The sequence below is a fragment of the Calonectris borealis genome, chromosome 22 (assembly GCF_964195595.1).
Source record: "Calonectris borealis chromosome 22, bCalBor7.hap1.2, whole genome shotgun sequence".
Lineage (NCBI taxonomy): Eukaryota > Metazoa > Chordata > Aves > Procellariiformes > Procellariidae > Calonectris > Calonectris borealis.
Genome location: NC_134333.1, coordinates 7,298,705 through 7,322,050, shown reverse-complemented (window position 1 = coordinate 7,322,050; position 23,346 = coordinate 7,298,705). Strand labels below are relative to the sequence as shown.

The following is a 23,346-nucleotide window of genomic DNA, read 5'->3' as shown; positions in this document are numbered from 1 at the left end:
GCGCCGCTCAACCAGCCTTGAAGTGGGGACCTTCCGCCCTCCCCCGCCCCCATTGGCTGAGCGCGGGGCATGGGCCCGCCCCATTGGCCACCGACGCGTCAGTCAGCGCGGGAGGGGCGGGGCGGGCGGTGATTGATGCGGTGCCGCGACTCGCCCCCTGCCCGGCACCCCCCGCACCCCGCACCCCACCCCCCCCCACGCCCCCGGGACCCCCCGCCCGGCGCTCCCCCTCCCCGCGCTGCCCCCCCGCAGGCCCGGCCCGGCCCGGCCGGGAGGCCCCGGGCGCTGGGCCGCCTCCCGGGGCAGCCACGGGTCCGCCCGGGCCGCGGGACCGGCGGGCGGGGGGCGGCGGCGGTGTCGCCGCGGGGGGGGCTCGGGGGCTCGGAGGGGTGTCCGGCGGGCGACGGGGCACGACTGCCCCGCGGGTGGCACCAGATCGTGACCCACGGGGGACGTGGGGCGTCCCGCGGGCCACAGGCCACTCACGACCCACGGGTGACACGGGGCTCACGTCCCGCAGGTGTGGAGGCACGCCTGCCACGGGGGTGACAGCAGGGTCCTGTCCCACGGGTGACACCAGGCCCCTGTCCCACAAATGACATCAGGCCCATATCCCACAGGTGACACAGGGCCCATGTCCCATATGTGACACTGGGCCTATGTCCCACAGCTGACACGGGCTCCCATCCCACAGGTGACAGGAGGGTCCTGTCCCACAGTGACAGCAGGGTCCTGTCCCACAGCTGACACGGGCCCCTGCCCCACGGGTGACAGCAGGGTCCTGTCCCACAGCTGACACGGGCCCCTGCCCCACGGGTGACAGCAGGGTCCTGTCGCACAGTGACAGCAGGGTCCTGTCCCACAGCTGACACGGGCCCCTACCCCACGGGTGACAGCAGGGTCCTGTCGCACAGTGACAGCAGGGTCCTGTCCCACAGCTGACACGGGCCCCTACCCCACGGGTGACAGCAGGGTCCTGTCCCACAGTGACAGCAGGGTCCTGTCCCACAGCTGACACGGGCCCCTACCCCACGGGTGACAGCAGGGTCCTGTCCCACAGCTGACACGGGCCCCTACCCCACGGGTGACAACAGGGTCCTGTCCCACAGCTGACACGGGCCCCTACCCCACGGGTGACAACAGGGTCCTGTCCCACAGCTGACACGGGCCCCTGCCCCACGGGTGACAGCAGGGTCCCATCCCACAGGTGACACGGGGCCCCTATCTCACAGATGATACCAGGCCCATATCCCACAGGTGACACAGGGCCCATGTCCCATATGTGACACTGGGCCTATGTCCCACATGTGACACTGGGCCTATGTCCCACAGGTGACACGGGCTCCCATCCCATGGGTGACAGCAGGGTCCTCTCCCACAGCTGACACGGGCCCCTGCCCCACGGTGACACGGGGCTGCAGGAGGGCCAGCATCGCTGCCCCGTGTCTCCCCACGGGCCAGCCGAGCGACACGAGGGTCCCTCGGGAGCCACGCGCTGCTGAACCCGGGGTCATCTTCAGCGTCCCCTTCTCCCAGACACGGAAAACCTTCCGCTGGCTTCTCCCGCTGCTGCTCACGTGGGGAGACGCGGCGACGCTCCTCGTTCCGTTGCTTCCACTGTCGCTTTATTTTTCTTTTAGCTTTTTTTTTAAATTCAAATAAAAGGCAGGACTCCACGTCCCGCGGGCCGAGAGCGAGACCAGCTCCTTCGCTTTTTGCTGATGATCCTTCTGTGCGACAAGAGTCCCTGTTTCCCTTTGGGAAGCTGTGGGGAGGATGTTTGAGACGCTCCAAATACGTCGGCATCACAGACGACATCCTCATCCTCGATGCCCCGCTCCCCCCAGGAATCCCCGGGATGTTTTGTGCCATCATAAAATCTTCCCAACGTCTGAGCAAAGGTGGATTCTGCTGGATGGATCAAAGGAGAAAATTCCCACTTCTGGCTCCTTGGGCAAGCCGAGCTGCGTTGGGTTTTAGCCGTGATTTCTTGCCCCTGCACCTCCCCGAAGTCCAGGTGGGTCCATCCGCCGGCCGATGCCGATGGCGAGGCACCGCTACACCCAGAGGCTTTACGCGGGATTAGCTGAACATCGGCAGGAGAATTCCTTCTCTGCCAGAGGATTACCACACATGTGTTGTTAGATACCGGCAGTCGTTTCCTCTTCAGCAGGTACTTTCAGTCTTAGGACCAAAATGAATTTTTCACCACCATTTCTGGTGCAGGGAGGACGCAGGGGGAACTTCTGGCCCTACTCGACGTAGCGGCCCAACTCCTCTATATTGAAATTAAAGTTCGTAGACGCCCTACACAGAGCAGCCGCATTCACCGTCTCCCACGCAGACGCCGTCCTCTGCCTCTCCTTCCCCAGGGAAGGTGGTTTTCCTATAGCGGTTGCAACCAGGCTGTTTTTCCCGGTTATCCAGGAAAATCCAGAATAGGGCCGTATTCCGCAGGCGATTGCCAGCGACGCAGCAGGTCGCCTTGACGAAGTGCTCAAAAGCGGGTGCAGTAGATGTGCCGCTCACCCAGCGCAATGGGTCTGAAACACCCGCCAGAAAGCGCCTTTTCTAAATCTGTTGAGACACACGAGAAACCAAAAGAGGCAGAAAGTAGCAACCTAATCCTCTTGTCTTCTTAAGCTCCCTTTCCAAATGTTCCGACAACAAAGAATTTCTGTTGTTCCACACATATGTGGATACGAACTGCTGGATTTTGGAACAGGAGGAGATTTTTAACTGATAAAATGTCTGAATGTAAAGATTGTCAGAAAGGAACTTGTGGCTCCTTTCTGGACGTGGTTTTCTGGGGTGGTTTTGATGGAATTGACCTTTGAAAGTGGTTTTTTTTCCTCATCTGGGAGGCGTTTCTGATGCTTCCCTTACTGGTACCATTAGGAGATTTGAAATCCTTCTCATCCTTTAAGGCCAAATAAAATAGCGTGGGCCAGGAGAGCAGGTCCCAGATGAGAACGGGTTGGGGCACCACACGGGGGGGGCCAGAACCCCCAACCCCCGATGGATGGACCAGAAACGCAGCCAGAGCCACGGAGGAGACGTATGGGCACCGGCGGATGCAGAAGCCGTCAGTGTCCGTGTTTGCCTGCGCCGCGAGGCTGCAGGGGCACGCGGGGTGGCCCTGCTGAGCATCGCTCCTGCTGGAACGCTGAGAAACCCAGAAGAGACCCAAACTGGCCCAATCCCGGCTGAACGTGACAGTCGGCTCTAGAGAGGGGACGGTCACCCAGCCCAGGTCCCACACACGTCACCCCGCCGTGCCCGCTCCCCCGTTTCTCGTGTCTCACATCTCTCTTGCAGCTCCCACAGCGGCTCCTCAGTCTCCTTCACCCTCATCTGTCCCGTTTCCACCTCCACGGGCTGTCCTGGCTCCGGCGTTCCCGGTGGCTTTGCTCCATGACTCTGCCCAGCTGGACGCCAGGACGCAGAGGCTGGAGAGGCGTTTGCTGCGACCCCAGGGAAGGGACCGGGTCCCCTCCTGTCCCTGCTCACCCGGCTGCCCGCCGCTGTGGGATTCCAAAGCGAGGAACATCTCCCAGGGTTTGTATAGCAGGGGACCCAAACTAACTGAGCCATCAGGTGCTCCACGAATGCTGATTTGAAAAGCAGATAGGCAAAAGAAGCAGAGGAAGTCTTATTCTCTGTGTTAATGTATTAACCCCCGCTCCTCTGAGGATCAGGAATACTTCCTGCCTTAGAAACCCTGTTCTTCTGCTCTGTCTTTAAAAAATGAACCCGTGTCTGCTCCTGGACCAGGTCTCGATCAAATAAAGTCACTAACTTTGACAGAGGGACAGAAAATAGGGAGATTTTGCAGCAGCAAAATTACTAATGAACAACAGAATGAAGCATGACGTACCAGTAGGAAGCTGTAGGTATTTGTAAAGACCAGGTGCCAAATACATTCCCGAGCTGGAAATCCTGAGATAGTAACAACTCTTCATGTTCACTGCATTGCTGCAGTTCAGACACAAAACGAAGTATTGCAGCTTACAAGTCAGATTTCATTAATGCTTTGCCTTTCTCTGGAGACAGCTAAAGCTCAGCCTACCATTAACAAAGCTCCGTTTCACCGCTAGGAAGCGTACAGCCCAAATCACCCGTGTTTGAGCCGACACAGAGAAACTGCAACCGAGACACAGGAAGAATAACTCGGCTCTCGCCGCCGTGCGTAAAGCAGGGCGGGAAGTCGGCTACCGAGCAGAGTTTAACTACGGGACTGCATTTGTACGCGCAGTCATAGAAGCCCAGGATTAAAAGAAACGTGGGGAAAAAAAGGGGGGAGGCGACTAGGCGGAGGAAAGGGTTAAGTTCAGCGTCACTTTTACAGCCAGACTTGGCTCTCCAAAAAATGCCTGGATTAGGCTAATATAGCGGACAAAAATGAGCGCTAAAAGCTTTAATCCAAGACAACTGTATATGCAGCAAGAGGAATTCCTGTATAGCCACGAGCCTCAGCCTTCCCGGCGAGCTTTTCCCCCAGGTCTGAAAGCGTAGCAAAGTCCGTAATCGTTTCTCCGCTGAGCCGACAACAGTTGCAGCCCCAATGCTATGAGCTGCTATGGAAGGCGGAATAAAAATTAAAAAAAAAAAAAAAATATCTGCTCCATACTTGGGAGTTTATTGACCCTCCTTTCCAGCTGCAGGATGCAAGATGAACAGCCCACACCTCACCCAAAGCTCCAGCCCAGGAAGACGTCCTCGCAGCCCGCTTCGCTGGAAGCCTGCGGCAGATTCGCAGGCGACACCCGGATCACCAGCTACCGCAGGACCGAAAGGAGCCCCCACGTACCCCGAGGCGCGTCCTTAACCCTCCCTCCAGCTCCGCCGCGCTCGCCCATCGCCTCAAGGATGAATCCCAACACTGACCCAGAGGACCTGGGGATAAGCCTGCTTTTAAAAGTAGTTTATTTGGATTTTCCACATCCTTTAATGAATCGCAAATATATTAACAGAAAAGACTTTTTTTTTTTTTCCTAAGACTGTACAATTTTTGAAATAAAAAGTCAGGAAAAGCCAAAAAAAAAAAAAAGGAAAAAGACAAATTACATTGTTTCAATGCAAATAGTACACACCACACCCACACTTTGCATTTTTCCATAGTTTTGTTGTAAGAAAATGACAGTTCCCTAATTCTTTTCAGTGAACACACTTGCTCTAACCTGGCTGCCAGAGTGCCTTCATGCTCGCCGTCCTTCTCTCTGCCCTTCTTCAAAGAGAGCAAAATTTTACTGGTTAAATACTAATTTTGTGTATCTATTTAGAAGGTAAAAAAATTCTTGGGAAAAAAGAAAAATCACTTTCAGGTATGATGTACATATAAAGCAAGGAACAGTTTTAAGTATTAAATCTTCCAGGTTGAATTAAGAGCTCTTTCCAGGGTGTTGAAAATTTTACTACAATTGTTGACAATTTTTAGAGAACAAAAGAAAAGTTAAAGAGCCACCTAATTTCCTAGATCTCTGGTCCCCACTTAAACAATAGCATTTGTTATGGAAAAATCCCGAGAGTAGCACCTGCTTACTCCTGCTTTTTGCTTAGAAAATATGTTGGGAACCAGAAGGAAGCCAATTAACACGTTAATTGGTGGCATTCACACAAGCGCTGCCTCCAGACCTTATGCTGAGGTGCTTGGGGAGGGATGCAGCGGGAAGCTGCAGAGACGCTCTGCAACGCTCTGGACGGGGCAACCACGCCGGGACAGACACGGGTAACTCGAGAGCACCGTGCGTGAACTCTGCCGTAGATGCGGATCAGCGCTCGGGAAATTTGAACCCCGTGTCTTCCTCGGGGAGGACTCATCAGGAAAGGGAATCGCCCCAGAATATCTATCGCCACAAAAAGCGGTGCTAGATTCGGTATGCTCAAGCCAGCTGAAACACGTCATGATTTTCCAATTCACCAACCTTCCAGACACAAGCTGATCAGAAGTACGTGGCAGAGGCACAAAGCTCCTTTAATATATTATCATTCCTCAGATTTTAGAAATTCCTCTTCACGCTATCAGGGGAGTTTAAGCCTATTTTTCACTGCTTATCCTCCTACTTTAAAAAAAAAAAAAAATCAGAGAATTATATTTTTGCTCAGCACTTGAGGAGTATTTTTCAAACGATAAAGGTGTCCGTGTGGCTCATGACCAGAGAGGAGCTGTGACAGAAGACGTGCCCAGTGTAAGACAAGGACAGAATTTAAAAAATTGAAGTTCTAAAGGTAACTAAAAGACCCCTAAAAACCAATACATTACAAAAAAAAAAAAACACATTAAGACTGATCACAACAAAAATGTTGCTATGAAATTTTATCATTCCCAATTTATTCTGCATAAATTGCTCTTTAAAACTGCTTATATCATACACTTTCTTTATCATCACTGCATAAAGGGCACCGATTGTTGCTGCAGAATGCTACAGAGAAAGACCATTTTGGACTCGTTAACGTGGCGTAGCTTTCTTTTCACAGAAGCAGCCTCTGTAGAAGAGGAAAGCATTCCTAGAGTGAGAACATTAAAGAACAGCTTAAAAAAAAAAAAAAACAGGAGAAAGACAGATAATTGCACATTTTTGCATCCTGCGTGGACCACACTTAACAAAACAGTTTTAAAAATGATGCTAATCTTAGACAATTATTTGATGCGTTTGACTAAGGTTCTGATTGTATTAAGGCTTCCACGGTCTTCCCAGTCTATCTGCTTAGAAACACGCAGTCACTCTGGAGTAAGGGTTTGATGTTTTCACATTACAGTTGTATCTACGTTTCCCTCTTGATTTTGCCTTTTATTAACTTCTATTCTTAAAAGGGGAAGAACAAGTCAAGGGGTATATGAAAAATGAAGCAAGGTGTTGCTGACTTGTTTCTTTGAAGTACAAAGTAAACACTGACCTTTCAGAAACTAGGTGAATAAATTAATTCTTGGTTAGAACATGAAAGCATGTCATGAAAGCTTTAATTCTGCAGTGTGATTCTCCTGCAAGTTTCCACTCCTGCAAGTTTGCACTCTAAGTAGGGACACGGGATGTTTTACGTAGTCTGACACGCTCCCAGTCCTGAGCACGTGCATTGGGTTTGTTCACTGGAGACGCTGCAGCTTTAAGGTCATTTACATTCCCTGGCATTTAAGTTACACTACAATATGCAAAAGTCTTTAACAGCCTGCATTTGTCAACACTGTCCTTGAAGAACTTGGAAATGAGGTTCAGCACTCTGCTTACCAAGAAAGAACCAAACTAAGACACATTTCTGGAAAAAGAACAAGACACTGCTTCATTAGTACTATCCCCACATCTACTGGCTTCGTTACAGCAAACCACAAGCCTTTCTTCCATGATATTTTTCCAGCAAAGGGGAGTCCAAAAATAGCATTTCCTCCTCAGTCTCTTTCATAAACGCGTAAGAGCCAACTAGTCAGACCCAGTAGCAGCTGAATATTGCACTGCCATTAACTCTGTGTACAGTTTAAGTCCGAGTGGTGTACTCATGGTGTCAGTGGAGAATAATGACAACGCTGGCTCAGTGATGTGAAGACCCAGGATGCGAAGGAAGGGGAGAACACAACAGTACCAGTCACACACTCAAGCTCAGATACTGGCTTTTGGAGGTTAAAATTCATCACTTTCAACTGCGTGGAGCTGTGTGTCATCTGCATCCGTCATGCTGCTCTCTTGGGATTCGTCTGTGCCAACTTGAAAGAAAAAGAAACACAAAGTAGTCAAACACTACTGGGCTGCTTCACTACAAAGATTCCCCCACCATCAGCTCCAGCACGCCAAAAGCACAGTAGCAGTGGGTTTGGGCTTCCCCTCAAAATGCTTTAAAGCCGTATGGCTTTTCTCTTTTTCCTTCTAATACACTGACCCCTGCCAGCTTAACGAAGTCTAAATAAATGCATTTAGAAAGGAATTAACACAAAGTACGTATTAACAAAACATGCTGCCTTAGCCATCTTCTGTTAAAAAGCTGAAATCTCTGACACCTACTTAGGTGGGGATTGGTATGGAGGGTTCCAAAATTGCCTTAGGAGCCATTTAACCTTCCCACTCCTTCAAAACACACCGGCTGCCTGAAATGCTCACATTAGTTACCCACTGCATTACTGCACTGGGACTGCATTTGTGCATTTGAATTTACAATCAAGTAAGATTCAACTAGTAGTGTTAGGCAGCCTTCACTTGCTCCCTGCTTCCGTGACAAAGAATATGTGGCAAGAGAACTGCTTTGAGTAAATGCATACAGACGTTTCCAATGCTGAAGAATTACTCCGCTCACGCCGCTCAGATGACGGCTAGCTTAGAGCTTCCAGGAAAACCAGATTGCTACTGCTGCTTGAATAAAGACAGCATGCCATGCACAGCATAGAAGATAAATGTATATATCCTGAGAGGCTACCCTTAAATATTTAACTTCTATACTTGTTAAAATTAGAACAAAGGTAAATATCTAGTGATGGTTGTTCTTCAAACACAGGAACATGACTTGAGTCTGCTTTCCATAGTACAATTTAGCATATTAATTGTAAGTTCCCAAATACCTAAGTGGTTTCATGTGGGGAAACACAGATGCCTTTTATTGCTTTAATGCAAACACTTTACAGGTTTCTGTACAATGGACACAGCCAGTCCCATGCTAGGCAATTTAATGCAAAAAATGGCTTACACTAGCCAATATATTAAAAGCAATTCCCCCCCTGACCCCAGTGCTACCTTAATTTACATTAGCTTGTCTCATGTATCCTTAAAAGAGTTATTCAGCTGAGACTGTGAAACTCTTCTACAATTTATCTGCACAGCCAGGGAAACGGAATTGCTTACACACAGCCTAACACTGTTTTATTTTACCTACGTTATTGGACAGATTAAGTTCTTGTTTTTTTCTTTTTTTTTTGGGTTGGTTTTTTTTGTTTGGTTGGTTGGTTTTGGGTTTTTTGTGGGTGTTGGGTTTTTTGTTTTGTTTTTTTTTGTTTTGGTTTTTTGTTTTGTTTTTGGTTTTTTTTTTTTTTTTTTTTTTTTTTTTTGAGGTGTGGGGTTTTCGGGGTTTTTTGTACCGCCTAGGTGTCACTCGGCAGTTCAAGTACTCTGTCTCCATCTTCTGGTCAGAAACATGCTCAGCCCCCAGTGAGCCCGTGTTCTAAGTCAGCCCAGCTACAATAGCAGGGAGAGAAAAACGCTTGCTACTTCAGGAAGTGCAGGGCAGGATAAGTTTCCAGTATTAAAAAGCACATTAAAAAGGATCAATAAAAATTAAGATGGTACACAGCAGGAAAACATGACAACTTTTTCTGTTGAAGATTCAGAATTGCAGAACAGGGCATACATCTATTAATAAGAATCCAAAACCTGCTATATCTTCTTCTTTAGAGGAAAAGAATTACATTGCTTATTAGTATTTATTTTCTATCACTATTTCAGTCTGCATCAAAGAGGTCAGTATTTATGACTATCCATGCTTCACAGAGCTACCCGTGCTTCATGGAATTTAAGCTCATAACAAAAAGCTAGAGAGACGAGAAACCCAGGCCATTCCTTTTTGTGGATTATTCCCAAGTAGTATAATGGGAGTGTTATTTTCTCGTCATTCAAATGAAACTGCTTCCATGACTTTCATCAAAAGCTACCTTTTATGTTTAGCAGACCAAATATTTTTACCCAACATCCAGTTTGTTTAACTTTTGACAAAGCCTCTACAGACAATTTCAATTGCCATTCAGTTACCTTGAAAGGATTTGGTGCTCCTACGAGGGAAGATTTGCGGCTCTGGGAGCATTTTGCTCTCCTAGGATGCTATTAGCCAACCATGATTTGTATAAATTTACAGTAGCCATTATCTCTGTCCTACTCCATCTATAGATTCTAAACAAATGTCACAATCCTTTATTTCATGATTACTGTAGGAAGCATGAATGAATTCTTCTGAATGAAGAGCCTCTGGAGTTCTTGCCGAGCAGGGAGGTTGAGCAGTGTGTTACACTCATTAAAGCTGGGATTCTTCCTACTGCTTAAGTGGAAATACCTCCCTTGAATGACAAAGGGTTGGAAATACAAACCTGATTCATAGGGGTAACATTCACTGATTTGTTCTTCTTGAGTTATTGGTTCCTCATCATCTGGAAGGTAACGTTTATCAATGGCCTCTTTAATCTGGTTATTGGCTCCTTTGGGATCTAAGTCCATTGCCCATGAGAAATTCATTAGGGCCAAATGTGTTTGCCCCAGTTTTTTATAAACCTAAAATAAAAGCATAAGAGGCTACATTTACATGAAGTTGCTACCTGAGGGTTTGGACAACAAACATACCAAGCCACAGTTAACTGATATTTTATGTAAAGCAACAGAGAGTAGATATGAGAGATTTATTATACAAGTCCCAAGGGAAATGGCAAATATGTGTAGAAAGAGTGAGCAAGTGTTTCTATTTAAGACTCCAAAAAAATTAAATTAAACCAGCAGCTGACAGATTCAAAAAAATAAGGACGTGGATCTTCAGATATAAATTTAAGCTTTGGAGCTCCGCAGCAGGGTGGTGTAAAAGCTATTAGTGTACATGTTTTGTTTCGTCTTACCTCCTCACCACTCTTTCCATTTCTTGAGTCATTGTAACCCCAAATCTACTTGTGGCTCAGAAAAGTCCAAAGCCTCAGATTTCTAATGTCAGAGGCCCAGAGAATAGTCTGGGGAAGTATCATCACGTGCACACATTAATCTTGTACTCTTCCCTACAGCTCTCATATTGAGCACTAGCAAAGGCAGGATACACGGTTAGACAGATTTTTGATCTGACTCAGCACAGCCATTCACGTCCTCAAGTGGCATTTTAACTGTCACTGGCAGGTGGAGAAAATAACGGGACATTGTCCTGTTAAACTGAACAGCAACATTTTCAAGATAACACTGCATTGCAGAAACCAGCCCATATTTTACCTTCTTCGTCACTGTAACTTGCACTGAAGCTCACCTTATCATTAAGGACAGACAAGCAAGTAATTTATCTGTGTTAAGCATTTAAACAGTGAAAGTACTTAAATTTGTCAAGACGTGGCAACTCTAATGTCAATTTAGAGGTCCAGCTACTCCTGGACAAATACCAGTCAACAAATTCCAGCACAAATCCTTTTACCTCTCCCCAGTTTAAAAAAAAAAAAAAGAAATCTTGCTGATTAAGAGTTATCCAGTACTGTGCTAAATGTAAGTTTGTCTTGTTGCTTGCTAGTGAACAGACACCCCACAGAAGAAAGCCGCAGAACTTATTTAAAACATATTAGCAGAGAAGATGGTGAGGAAGGAGGATTTCTATTACCAGATTACTTTTCTCTGGCATTAAACACAAAGAAGGTTGGAATGTAAACACAGCTGACAAACTAGTAATATCTTTTCCTGTGCTAGCCTTCTCTATCAGCCTCATTAAAGACTCTTCTTACTTTCAAACTGATAACCTTCTACAACCCTTTTGGGGAGGCCGTCAGCTGAAAAGGACACTGAGGCTATTGATGGAGACTTAGGAGTATTCTAGAATTACTCCTTGTTCAGCATTTCTGATAAAATGCATTAGAATGCGATTCAACATTTTAATAGCTATATGTGCAAATAGCCAACACTGCTGACTGATGAGTGGGCTATCCCTCAAAATGTGATCAGTGGATAATCCTTAACATCATTGCTATCGTATGGAGTCAAGTCTTGATAGAGTTCCATTTTCAAGGAAAGATATACGGCTGTGTGCATAACCACTGTATCTCTTTTCAGCGAAGTATTTTTATCAGGATCAATTTTTTACTTTATTAAATTAATTATCTTTCAAGTTGACAGTGGTGAAATCAAAGCAGGCAAAGAATAACGCTGGCTTGGGTTATTTTTTTCTTCGTTTGTTTTAAAGAGAGCTGAAGGCTGCTCCAGTAATAACCGTCTTTTGCATTTAAAAGCTGATACATAAGAAAGCTGTGAGCAGTAAGCCTTATTTAAAGCTTTGGGAATTTTTAGAATACGGCTCCAAATGGAAGCAGCTTAGTGACAGGCATCAAATTTTCTCATTAGGCATACATTTCTGCAACAAAGGAAACCAAAGAACTTATGATCACCATTAAGTTTTACCTACCTTTCCTATTAAAAAGTAAACAAGAGACTCTTTGGGAACAATCTGTTTCAGTTCTTCAAGTTCTTGTAAAGCAGACTGAAAAGGAAGAAAAAAGAGCTTAGTAAATACAAGCTAGCAGTCTGCAACCAGTTATGACATCACTAAACTGTGACTTAGCACTAATGTGGAAAAAAAAAAAATCCTGGCATTTACATATAGAATATTCCATCAAGAACAATAGTACAATCTCACGAGAAGCATCTAAAATTCCTTTTACATTTGATTCTCATTTAAATATTGTAGCATATTATAGCCCCATTATTACAGAAATAGAGCAAGTTTATTGGGCTTTGGTCTCCTACAACACATCTAACAACTCTGACATCAAATGCCCCTGTTGCCCCTAACAAGGCATAATAGGGCAGAAGACACGAACCTGACAGTGTATTTACAGTGGGCACTTCCTTTAGTATACTGAGCTTCTGAAAAAATAAGAATATTGATGTATTCTGTGCTGGATGTACTGCTCTCAAGCCTATACTTTTGAAAGGTTCTGGTTTTAGATATGTATCTGTGGACTTTTACAAATGATGACTGTGTTTATATTAGGCATTTGAAGTCCAAAATATTTAGTGAAACTTCTACTTTACTTTTAAACTAACTGTTGACACTGGAGCAATTTATTCTGCTGTGACAGTAACTGGCATTAAGAAATTCTACCTATTAAGTCTGCAGATAGAAATAAACATTGTTTTTAGTTATAAAAACTTCCATTCAACCCTCTAAAATTTATTCACATGAAGACAATTTCAAGCTAGGGCTTGCTACCTAAATGGTACATTTATTTACCTAACACTAGCCAAATTTATCACACTATCAAAATTCTCTTAGTACTGGTGCTAAAAACCAAAACATTTAATTAAGTTTTATGTATTTTATGTGAACAGCATAACTTTAGTCTTACAAGTCTCAGCCTGATAAAGTCCAAGTGTTTTATTTCCTAAAACACCGCTTCACCATGGTCAACAAGTTCCTTCACTAGCGCAGGGGCAATAACATAGTGCACTATTAGATTTATTTTCCCCCCCTCTTGTATTTATCCTCTGCTTTTTAATTTTAAAAACAATCTACAAATGGGCACTTCATTAAGTCCTTAATCTTAATAAATTTTATATTTAATTGTTCAGTTATGAATTTTCAAAAAAAAAAAAAGAGATCTATGTAGAGTTTTCCCTTTACATGCGCACAGACATTTCTGAAGCAAGGTTTCAAAAACCAGACTGCGGCTTGTCTTCTGTGGCCAAAAAAAGCAGGCCAGAGGACAACAGTCACTGGAAAGACAGACTGTGGGAAGATCTTCGCTCATTCTAAAGGGGTACAGGTCAGCAGGGAATCAGATCAAAGTTGCTTGGCTTCTTATTTTTCACTCGATAACACAGCCTTTGAAATAGCTGGTTCTTATTGCTGTAATTGGTTATGGGGAAATTTGCTGAGCCTTTTTTTAGTAAACTCATGATAATACAGCCACATGTCAGTGACAGCTGCAATAATTTCCCCTTCTTTCTTTTCTTTTTCCAGGGCCAGACTAAAATAATGGCAATTTAAAAAGCATCAAACAATCAAAAAATTTGGCGAACTTGTCAAAGCAAATGCTTCCTGTTAGCCTCTACAAGACAGGCCAGTGTCCCAGGCTCTTCCTGCAAGCCCTGGTGCTACCCAGTGCCAATCTGTAAACATTTAGCTTCCAGTGCATCCCCATTCCTAGCTACAGCAATTTAAAGATAACTTAAGGTTGTCTACATGTACCAAATCTTACCTTGTATTTTTCATTTGCAAATAATACAGAAGCTCTATGGAATTTGCATAGCGGGTTCTTGGGGTCAATGTTAATAGCTTTGTTTAAAGTATCCAAAGCCTTTTCCGATTTTTTCAGTGCATGCTGGACCTATTACAGAAAGAGAACAATTTTAAAAGGGAAAATAACAGCTCATCTGCCAGACAAGTACAAATCCATTTGACTACATTTACTTACAATCTGTTCCTTTAAAAAAATATTTGTCTAATTCTAGACCAAGTCTTAACAAAGTTTCTTACAGGAAGAAAACTTCACCTCGCCCCCTCTCCACCTCAAAATCTTCTCCCCACCCAATGGCTGACAGAAATCATTTAACCTTTGGCCAGGAGTGAACTCAATGCCTTTCTCAGTATATAAGCGAGAAGAAGCCACTATCCCTGTAGAATTTGACACTGCTTTGCTGCCACGCAGAAGGGAAATGAATGCCAGCAGGTAGCCATCCATCACGCTGACACAGCCTTAAGTCACCATCACGAATATCTGCGAACCGCTTCCCGACTTTGTAAGCGGGCGTTCACTAGAGTAAGGCTCCTGTTTTCTATGGACTGCAGTAGCAGATGGATAAATGACCAACTTTTCAAATAGCCCTGTAAATTTAATTGAACGGATGGTGGCTGAAGTAGCCGCCTGCTACTTAAACTTCACTTGGCATGAAGTGGCCTAAGTTGTGACATCTGTAAGTGACTGGAGTGAGGGCAATGCGAACACACAGCCAGGACAAAAATATTGCACTCTGAGAGGCGAGATGGGTGCCTTAGCATTTTATAGAACTGGAAGTGCTGGTCCAAGTGCATGCAATAGCAGTTAAAAACCACTTAATTTCTTATGTATTAAGTATAAAAAACCCTGTATAAATACTCTGTTCACATTAATATCTGTACACAGTCTTGATTTTCATATCACTACTATTTTGGCTGATTCACAAACATGACCCGATATTATAATTCCATTACTGGCTAAAAGTAGTTTGGAGAGAGAGGAGGGTTTCTTTTCTGACACATTAATCCTGTGGTTATTCATTCCTATAGCACTTAAGATCCTGCAACAGGTACTCTGAACTTGTTGGGCTTTTTTGCCAAAAACATTCAGAATGACTTTTCTACTGCAAACGAAGTATGGAAGCAGATAAAACCACGACAAGGATAGAGTTAAGTGCAATCTACTTACTACTCCAATGTGACACAGTAAGACTGAGCTCTGAGGATTGATATCAAGTGCTTTCTGGAAATGCATTTCTGCTAGACTGAATTTTTCCTGTTTGTAATAAATCATTCCCAAGCCATACCTACAAGCAGAAAAACAATTCTGTTAAGTAAGACTGTATTCTAATCAAACTAGTCTTTGTCAGTGAATGTGACCTGGCAGAAATGGTCTATAGACTTGCCAACCCCACCCAGGGTGGGAAACGATTTCTTGTGGGAAAAAGCTATGTCTAAAATTATCTTGGTTTTTTTGCTCAGTTGGGTAGGTTGAAGAATTGGTATCTGATACACAGGAAGACTGGCTAAACAGTTACAAAGTAAAGAGCATATAAAAAGTTTCTCAAGACTAAGTGACTTATACTAGCAGATCTAACTTTTACTGCTTTATGTATTTTTTCCCACAGAAAAAGCTGTAAGAAACTAACTGTATCCTAAGGTATAAAGGGGCAGATCTCTCATCTCTCCAACTGCAAGTGAAGAACAATCAACTAGATGCATGAGGAGGGCTGCACAGAAGAACAAAATAGCTGGGGTAATACAGCCACGAAGATCCGTGGAAATCAAAAAAACTCCAATTTTTTGCCCTCCTTGTGGAAGTAACTGTTTAATAAACAGATGAGGCCCACATCTTCTGCGGATATAGCTTTGCTTTCTTTTAGAGAGAGGAGTGGTAGGGAAACGATAGCAGTGGCAACATCCAGAAGATATTTCCCCAAAAGGAATTCTGCATCACGTGCAATAGGAGAGGGATGAAGCAAAACTTACCATGCGTTATAGTGTCTAGGGTTGACTCTGATTGCATTTCTAAAACAAGCTAATGCTTTGTCTAGCTCTTCTGTTAACACAAATTCATGCCCCAACAGGGTGTAGGCATAAGCATAGTTTGGATCAACTTGAATGGCTCTCTGGAAGAACTTGATTGCAATGTCATGCTCTCGTTGCAAGCTGAAACAGTTTCCTGCAGCACACCATGCCTAGTAAAAACAGCATTGCAAAATTAGCACGCTTTTTACAACTCAGAGTGACTAAGTTTGAACTGAACAGATTTTTCCATACTGATTTACATAATTGTATATCACTTCCTCCTAGATGAAAAAATAATAACAATAATAATAAAACAACAGTTAGTTAAGTCTCATTCCTGAGAGGCAGATAGGCCTAAATACACCTTATAGCTAGACAAGCTGAAATACAGAAATCGAGAATCTAAGGACACCCAACAAGTTTGTGCCAATTAGATACTTTGATGACTAAAGCTTTTGAAGCTGTTGAAAAGGCTAGAAATAAAACATTAGATATTTAAGAATAATGAAGGGGTAGACAGTACACTCACTTTCAATCTTCAGCTCCCTCCAACTGACAAATCTGGAAATCTGCAGAGCAACAATTTTAGCAGCAACCTCCTCCTTCCCTCCTGCTCAGCAACCAGCATTGAGATTGTAAAGCATCACAGCCCAGGGTCCCTTGTTTTCCCCGAATTTTTTGCATCACTGCCAAATTGCATAGCTGTTCTCCACTCCTTGTATTAGAATCTGCATTTTCTTCTCTCCAGACTATCTTACTACAACTACCAACCGCTTCATTCGTTTTGATTTTTCCACTATTAGACAAGCTAACGAGACAACATGAACAGCATTCTCTCCTCCAACAAAAAAAAAAAACCCAATATAACAGAGTTGAGAAAACTGTAGATTAAGAACACATTTATAAACGCACACATCTATTACTTTTACTGCGGCATCCATTAAAAGATGCCTGGCTTTTTGCGTATCGTGACTTTATAATACCAGTTTAATGGACTTTGGTATAAAAATGTGCAACATTATGTCTGAAAGTAAATTCTAGAGCAAATATGTTTTAAGTGCGAGTGAATTAACTACAGCAATTAAAAGGTGGTACAGGAAAAAGATATTCCTTATCTTTGCATGCTGGCAGCAGTAGGAGTGACTGACTAACCCATGATCTTCCTGGATGAACGGTGCCAATGCAAATTTAAATAATCAGTAATAGATAAAAGGTTTCAACCTGTTCCATGTAAGCTGATATTCTAATTCTAAGAAGCCATTTCAGGCATCATCAGTTCAACAGACAATCCTGCCACCTCCCTCTCCAGTTCTCCCATGCAGTTCTCACAGGAGAATACACTTAAACTAGATTAGAGCTCAGAGCTTTGTTCTGAATCATTGATTTTGCCACATACAGTTACCCTCTTCTCATTCAAGACCACAGCATTTTATACCTCCGGTGAGTTTTTATCCATGTCCGTCAAGTCCTTTGAAAGAACTGAAAGAGCAACATCCTTCTGCAGATGCCACAGCGTAGTCGAATAGATCTCCATGCCTTCTACTCTGTAGTTTTCAATCCTCCTTACTTCTGAAAATATTCTCTCAGCCTAAGAACAGAAATTAAACTTAAAATTCCACCACAAAGCAGAGCACACAGGTCAAGGTTAGAAGCCTCATATGAGCATCCTCTTTGCTTTGTAAGTGTACTACGCAGAGCTACAAGTCCTGTAACTTCCCTTCAAGCGAAGGAAGCGACTATACCCCAATATAGTTATGCCAGCAGAAATGCAGCCAGCCCTCCCTACTGCTGACTCAGATTAAGTTACTGTTTCTGTCACAGCGCACAAGTAAGGCAGAAAAAGTTATCTGCAAAATCAGGAAGTATAGCATACTTTTATGGGCCAGTTATTAGCCATTCTAACAGGTGACAGGTATCGCATTCATATCGAGTCCTACACCCCTCCAGGCAAAAGGCAACATGACCATCACTGCAGTAAACACGGCTGATGCAGGGATGGGGGCATGCATAAGCATATGACAACACACATGTGCTTTATTTTCATCTGAGACAGCTACGCTTCTTACGAACAGTTGACTAATGAAGTCTTTCTAACGTAGATATCTATTTCATAAACTTAAGTTCCAGGTTACAACACTCAAAGCAGGAACAAGGGAAGAAGGCTAGCTTTAGGAAATCATTAAGGTCTGTAGCCTCAGTTTTCAAAATAATCATGAAGAAGCACAATGTGCTCCATCTCTAATCGGACTCTGTGTGCAGTTTAAAAAACGCTTCCGAAACCTACCGCATTTGCCTCCTGCACATTTGTATTTAAAAAGACTTCTGAGGAAATGGGCACATCAGCTATCAGGACAACAGTGACAAGGAGAGTTAAACTGCTGGATTACCCTTAACCACTTGCTTCTGTTTCTGAAGCGGTTTGACATCACCTCAGCTGTGCCAATGCTGTCATTTCTGAGGCTGCAAAGGAAACTAGGTCATTGATGTGATCTATGTTAACTAAAAAGGGCAAGAATTGTTTCAGTGATCCAATTTACCACATTGCAATACAAACAATTACATCAGCACAGCTGTGGGTGAAGTCAGGGAGAGGGCAGGAGGAGACCCCAGTGGCTGGATGCAAGAGGAAATAACTTAACATTAGAAGAAGTCTAAAGTGTTACTCAGCCTCTTTCAGGAAAGCTCAATGACTACTGATGCAGATTCAAGATCTAAACCCATTCTAGCTATAACTTTTTCATTTATACAATTATCGCAACTGTAAACTTCCCATAGCTTTTGCAGGAAGTCTGCAGGTTTTGTGCAAAGCTATGCAAAAAAAAAGTGAAAAGAGTAAGAACCAACCCACACAGTTCCTACCTGCATATATTCTGCAAGTTCGAAGTAAGCTCTCCCAATTTGGCACAGCACCCAGCCAGTGTTGTAGTGGTGGGATGGTAAATGGCTTAAAATATTTATCGCTTCTTTGCAGTTGTATGAACACAAGGCTAAATAACCTTTCCCCATGTCACGGAGAAGGCTCATCAAACCTTCTAGGAGAAAAATACAATAAATAAAAGTGGAAAAAAGACAGCTGAGACTTATTTACTTGAAATTGCTAATCCCATAAGCTCTTCATTGTGGCAGGCACTGCTCCTGAATTTGCTTATGAAAACCTTTCAGGAGTTCCCAAACACAGGCTTATGCACTCTTAACTTAGGCATAATATTCTAAAAATCAACCTTTGTACTGGAAGTCAGATAGTAACAACTTCTTAAGCCAGCAACAGAACGCTCAGGAAGAGAGAAACTCTGAAGTTCAGGGCAACTGGAGTTTTGCATTTACAGCAGCTATTCAAACATTTTGTTAGGTCTGAACACAGTTTCCACATGTCTGGTATCCATGGATACATCTTCTCGCTGCCTGGAAACATTATCGAGCCAAAAGAGAGGAATTCAGCAGTTTGTCTAGGATTTTCTGACAGTCTGAATGAAGACTTGTTTTTAAACAAATGGGAAATATGAAGGGAGAACAGACTATATAAACCTGATTTTGAGGGAAGATGACTGGGTTACTCATAGCTCCTTTGAATCAGTTTCCAAGGATCTTGCCTGAAAATATTTTAATCATTAATAAGGACCAGAGCCTGTAAGATGTATCTGCTTACAACTAGCCACTTTTTACTACTTCTTCACATGTTCTTTGTAAGTTGAATTCAGTATCTTCTCGTTAATGTCTTTATAATTATACAAAGGTGATAGCTGCAGGCTAACTGAAACAAGGAGGAAAGAAATACTGGAGCAAACTTTTTTTTCATTCAACCTTAAAATATAGATATATGAAGTTTTACTCTATTACAGTCCAATAGCGTTCAAACAGACCTGCTGCTGCCTTCTGTAGCGTAAAAGCCTGGATCTGTGGCGCAACAGTGGAAATTTTCCCTTCTGAAATGATGGAAGAGTCCAGTTTGGTAATCTCCAAACTGTCATTCAAGTTTGGTTGAGTTATTCCTCCCTTATTTGTTTTACTTTTTGTTTTTCTGTTTGGAATCTTAGGTGGAAACTTCATTTTTAATTTTTTGCTGTTTTCCTGCAAGTAAGAAGAGTAAGAGGTACACATATAAAAGTCTCTTCAATTCAGGTAACTAAATATGAAAGTGAATTGTGTAAAGTTATATTTATGCCTCTTTGCAGCCTTAACAACGATGCCCAGCCATTTCACTTTTAACCTTAAGTATACGGACACTCGCTAACTTCACTGAATATGTTTAATAGTTCATTTTTAAACAGTAAATGTTCACATCGCCTAACTACAGTCCATGAGTATTTGCGTTTTAGTGTTCTATTCCTTGTTTGAAGAGCAAAAAACTGATAAGAAAGTAAGTTTGTTTTGGCAAAAAAAGTATCTGCTCAAAATGAATTCTTCAATAAACATCTGAACCACACAACCTCTTTATCAAATGGGTTGACAGCTAGCAGCACCACTGCATTTGTTAACCCAGCGCGTATCTTTGGTTTTGTTCACGATACTCTTCTTCCTACTATTTTAGTTGAGCACTTGAGAGTTTAAAAAGTAACATATTATGGCATCATGACATGTTTTGTACAGCCAGATATTTCACAAGTTCTGCTCATTATAGAACCTGTTCTTAAGCTGATAGAATTGCTATGTTTATGGGGAAATTAGTCCGTACAGTGGCATGGGTAAGAAACCCACAAGTTTGCAAAACACATGAAGTTTGTTACCTTTGTTGTAGAGCTATCACTAGTAAATAGGCGAGAGCTTCTTCGAGGCAGTGCGTTTGGTGGAGCAGCAATTGTTGGGCTCAATACCTGAGGTGTTGTACTGAAAACAAACGGCACATTAAAAACTAGAGTTCTTCGCTCCGTTTTTTAATAAAAACAGCTTTTACCTTTGTTTTAAAGAAAAATGCTCAAGTACTATAGCACACATATTCCCATTTCAAGGAATGAAAAAAATAAATCTACCTGTTGTATGTTAAGAACATAAGCAAAATTTTCTTCCAGCTACCTTTTCATTATTGATGAAATGGTCTAACTGCAAAGGAGATTTAAAACAAACAGACCAACCACCACGCACAAGCTTCCTGCTTATCCATTGAAGTTATTTTACCTGACAAAAAATACACTTCTTCCTCATCCAAAGAAGAATTCTGCAGGAACACCCACACAGGTCGGGCAAATAAAGTGCCAAATTCCTTCAAGCAAGGAGATGCAAAAGCTAATACCAGGATGATTTTTTTGTTTTTTTTTCCCTTACCTTGTCTGTGGGCCAGAGCTCTGTGTTTGTGCAACAAGAATTGGAGTGACTTCCCGGCTATTTCCACTCTGTGAGAAGACAGATTTTGTTCCAGCTTGGCTTATCCTGCTGACAGTCTGCATAACACAAAGTTTCTATAGGTTTGTTATTATGTCACTAAGAAGCCTCAATCTCTGCTGTATCAAACCAAATCCGTTCTGCCTATCAAACCCTGCACAAAAGGGGATAAATATAGCATAAATATAGACTTTCTCAATAAAGGCTGAGGGTCGCCCTCCAAGGAGCCCCCATCAAAAGCATTTCTCTTTCTACCTGTTAAAATGCCAATAACACTGAGTTTACCAACTTCATGCACATTATTTGAAAGATATAAAATCTCCATCTAGTGGCAAGAAACTGTATGTTAAGATGTTTGTGCAAGAATAAAAGGGAATGAAAAGATGTCATATTTAAAGTTCCTTCTCCACAGAAAGTGGTACCAAAAAAAAAACAACCACGGAAAGAAAACGATTTTTGAATTATCATATTACAATCATATCCAGAAGCCATTAACCATTAACACCTCATTGAGGTGCTCACTGTACAACACCCAAGCCTGCCACTCTCCTGCTTAGCATACCTGTTCATAGCATAAATCAGTATTTCACAAATTAAATCATTACTGCATGAGCCTTTGGAGCAGATACAGAAATAAACTGCTTCATCACAAAGGGACCTGCATTATGCAGCATAGAAAGTTGATAGATACCTACAGTCAAATTATACGGAGCAGCAAGTTACTGCATGTCAGTTGAGCAACGCTTTGTGTGCACATGCACATTTCTTCTACCTTTTATTTGCCACAGGTTGCAAGCATGTAATATGACTTAGCACCAAAACATTGTCTTACATCCTCAGAGAGCTAAAATGTGCATTTTGATGCCTACCCTGGAACAGCTGAGATGTGGGAACTTAGAGCTGTGACACCTTGACTGTGAATCTGAGACCTAAGGAATAAGTTCAGATAGAAGTTCATTGTCTGATGTGTAGACTTCCTATAAAGGATTCAGAACAGGTCCTCCCCTCCCTGCTTTTTAAAGAAAGCTTAAACCCTATCTTTCTGCCCACTCCAGGGACGCTGACATTCAACTCAGTCGTGGCTGTTCGGAAGAGATGTTCTTTAAGACACCAGAAATCAGCAAGTGGGATCAATGACAGCACAAGCCACACCACTTTATGCATTATCTGACTTCTAATGTTTTGTCCTTCCCTTCCCTTCTCAGTTTCTTTGTTATCAGAGGACAGTTTAGGTGGCCAGCAAGCACGCTTGCCCACTCAGATAGGAAGCCTTTGGATCCATCCTAATGTTTCATTCATTTACGTAAGTGTTTCCTAGGAAACTGCCTCCGTTAAGTCATGCACATTCTAGCCACAGCTACACTAAACCTTTTCTAAGGCAGTAATTTGAAGAGCAGAAGTGAAACTGGCCAAGAAATTATTTGCATTGGACAAAGCATGCATCAGAATTCTAAGCTGTTTATTAAAATGTATTAAATATCTGTGTTTATGTAGCAGCACAGATGCATCTGGGCAGAAGGCATATGCATGAATTAGCAAAATTTACACATGGGTGCTGTTGTGCCGTACCTAGCAAAGCAACGAAGAAGCAGCAACTATGATTTGATTCCCCAAAGCTTTTCATCTATCATGTAGTACTCACGTGAGATTAAATGCAGATGAGTATTATGCTGAAGAGCTGCACTTTGCTAAATATTTCAATTTTTCAGACTCATGACAATTTCCCTTCCTACATATGTACAATCCACCACAAGCCAGTGTTTTCGACTGTTCTGTGGAAGACTGGTCGGTCCTGAGCAACTACAAGATGGGAATTGGATCAGCCGAAGCACACTTCTAGCAGACTGTTTTAGCACAGTCCAGCCCCAACAGAACAAAGGCAAAAAAAAAAAAAGGCAGGACTAAGAGTACTGATATCAAGTGTTGCAGTAATAAGATGTGCAGAGACAGGATACCATAATGGCTTGTGCGATGAGATTGCAGAGTTCCCAGTCACAGGCTTCAGAAGACCATCCAACGGGGGGAGGGAAAAGAAAAAGTTATCTGCTTACTGGCTTTTATTCTTTTAAGTGTTGGGCCAATGAGAGAAGA

The 23,346-nt window shown here is 43.1% G+C and overlaps 1 protein-coding gene across 5 annotated transcripts in view; it reads right to left on the bottom strand.

Moving 5' to 3' along the window:
- Nucleotides 1-4,909: 4,909 nt before the first annotated feature.
- Nucleotides 4,910-23,346, bottom strand: part of CDC27 (cell division cycle 27) — a 35,032-nt gene continuing 16,595 nt past the window's right edge. For 2 of the 5 annotated variants that reach the window (XM_075171285.1, XM_075171290.1), the window contains exons 9-19: nucleotides 21,199-21,332; nucleotides 20,664-20,763; nucleotides 19,800-20,007; nucleotides 18,799-18,971; nucleotides 17,375-17,527; nucleotides 15,901-16,109; nucleotides 15,101-15,218; nucleotides 13,895-14,023; nucleotides 12,100-12,174; nucleotides 10,055-10,235; nucleotides 4,910-7,696 (exon numbers count right to left, since the gene is read on the bottom strand). In XM_075171285.1, the coding sequence (XP_075027386.1) occupies nucleotides 7,614-7,696; nucleotides 10,055-10,235; nucleotides 12,100-12,174; nucleotides 13,895-14,023; nucleotides 15,101-15,218; nucleotides 15,901-16,109; nucleotides 17,375-17,527; nucleotides 18,799-18,971; nucleotides 19,800-20,007; nucleotides 20,664-20,763; nucleotides 21,199-21,332 (1,563 nt within the window). In that variant the 3' untranslated portion in view covers nucleotides 4,910-7,613. The remainder of the gene's footprint in view (nucleotides 7,697-10,054; nucleotides 10,236-12,099; nucleotides 12,175-13,894; nucleotides 14,024-15,100; nucleotides 15,219-15,900; nucleotides 16,110-17,374; nucleotides 17,528-18,798; nucleotides 18,972-19,799; nucleotides 20,008-20,663; nucleotides 20,764-21,198; nucleotides 21,333-23,346) is intronic. The other 3 variants (XM_075171288.1, XM_075171289.1, XM_075171287.1) reach the window with 3 other exon arrangements.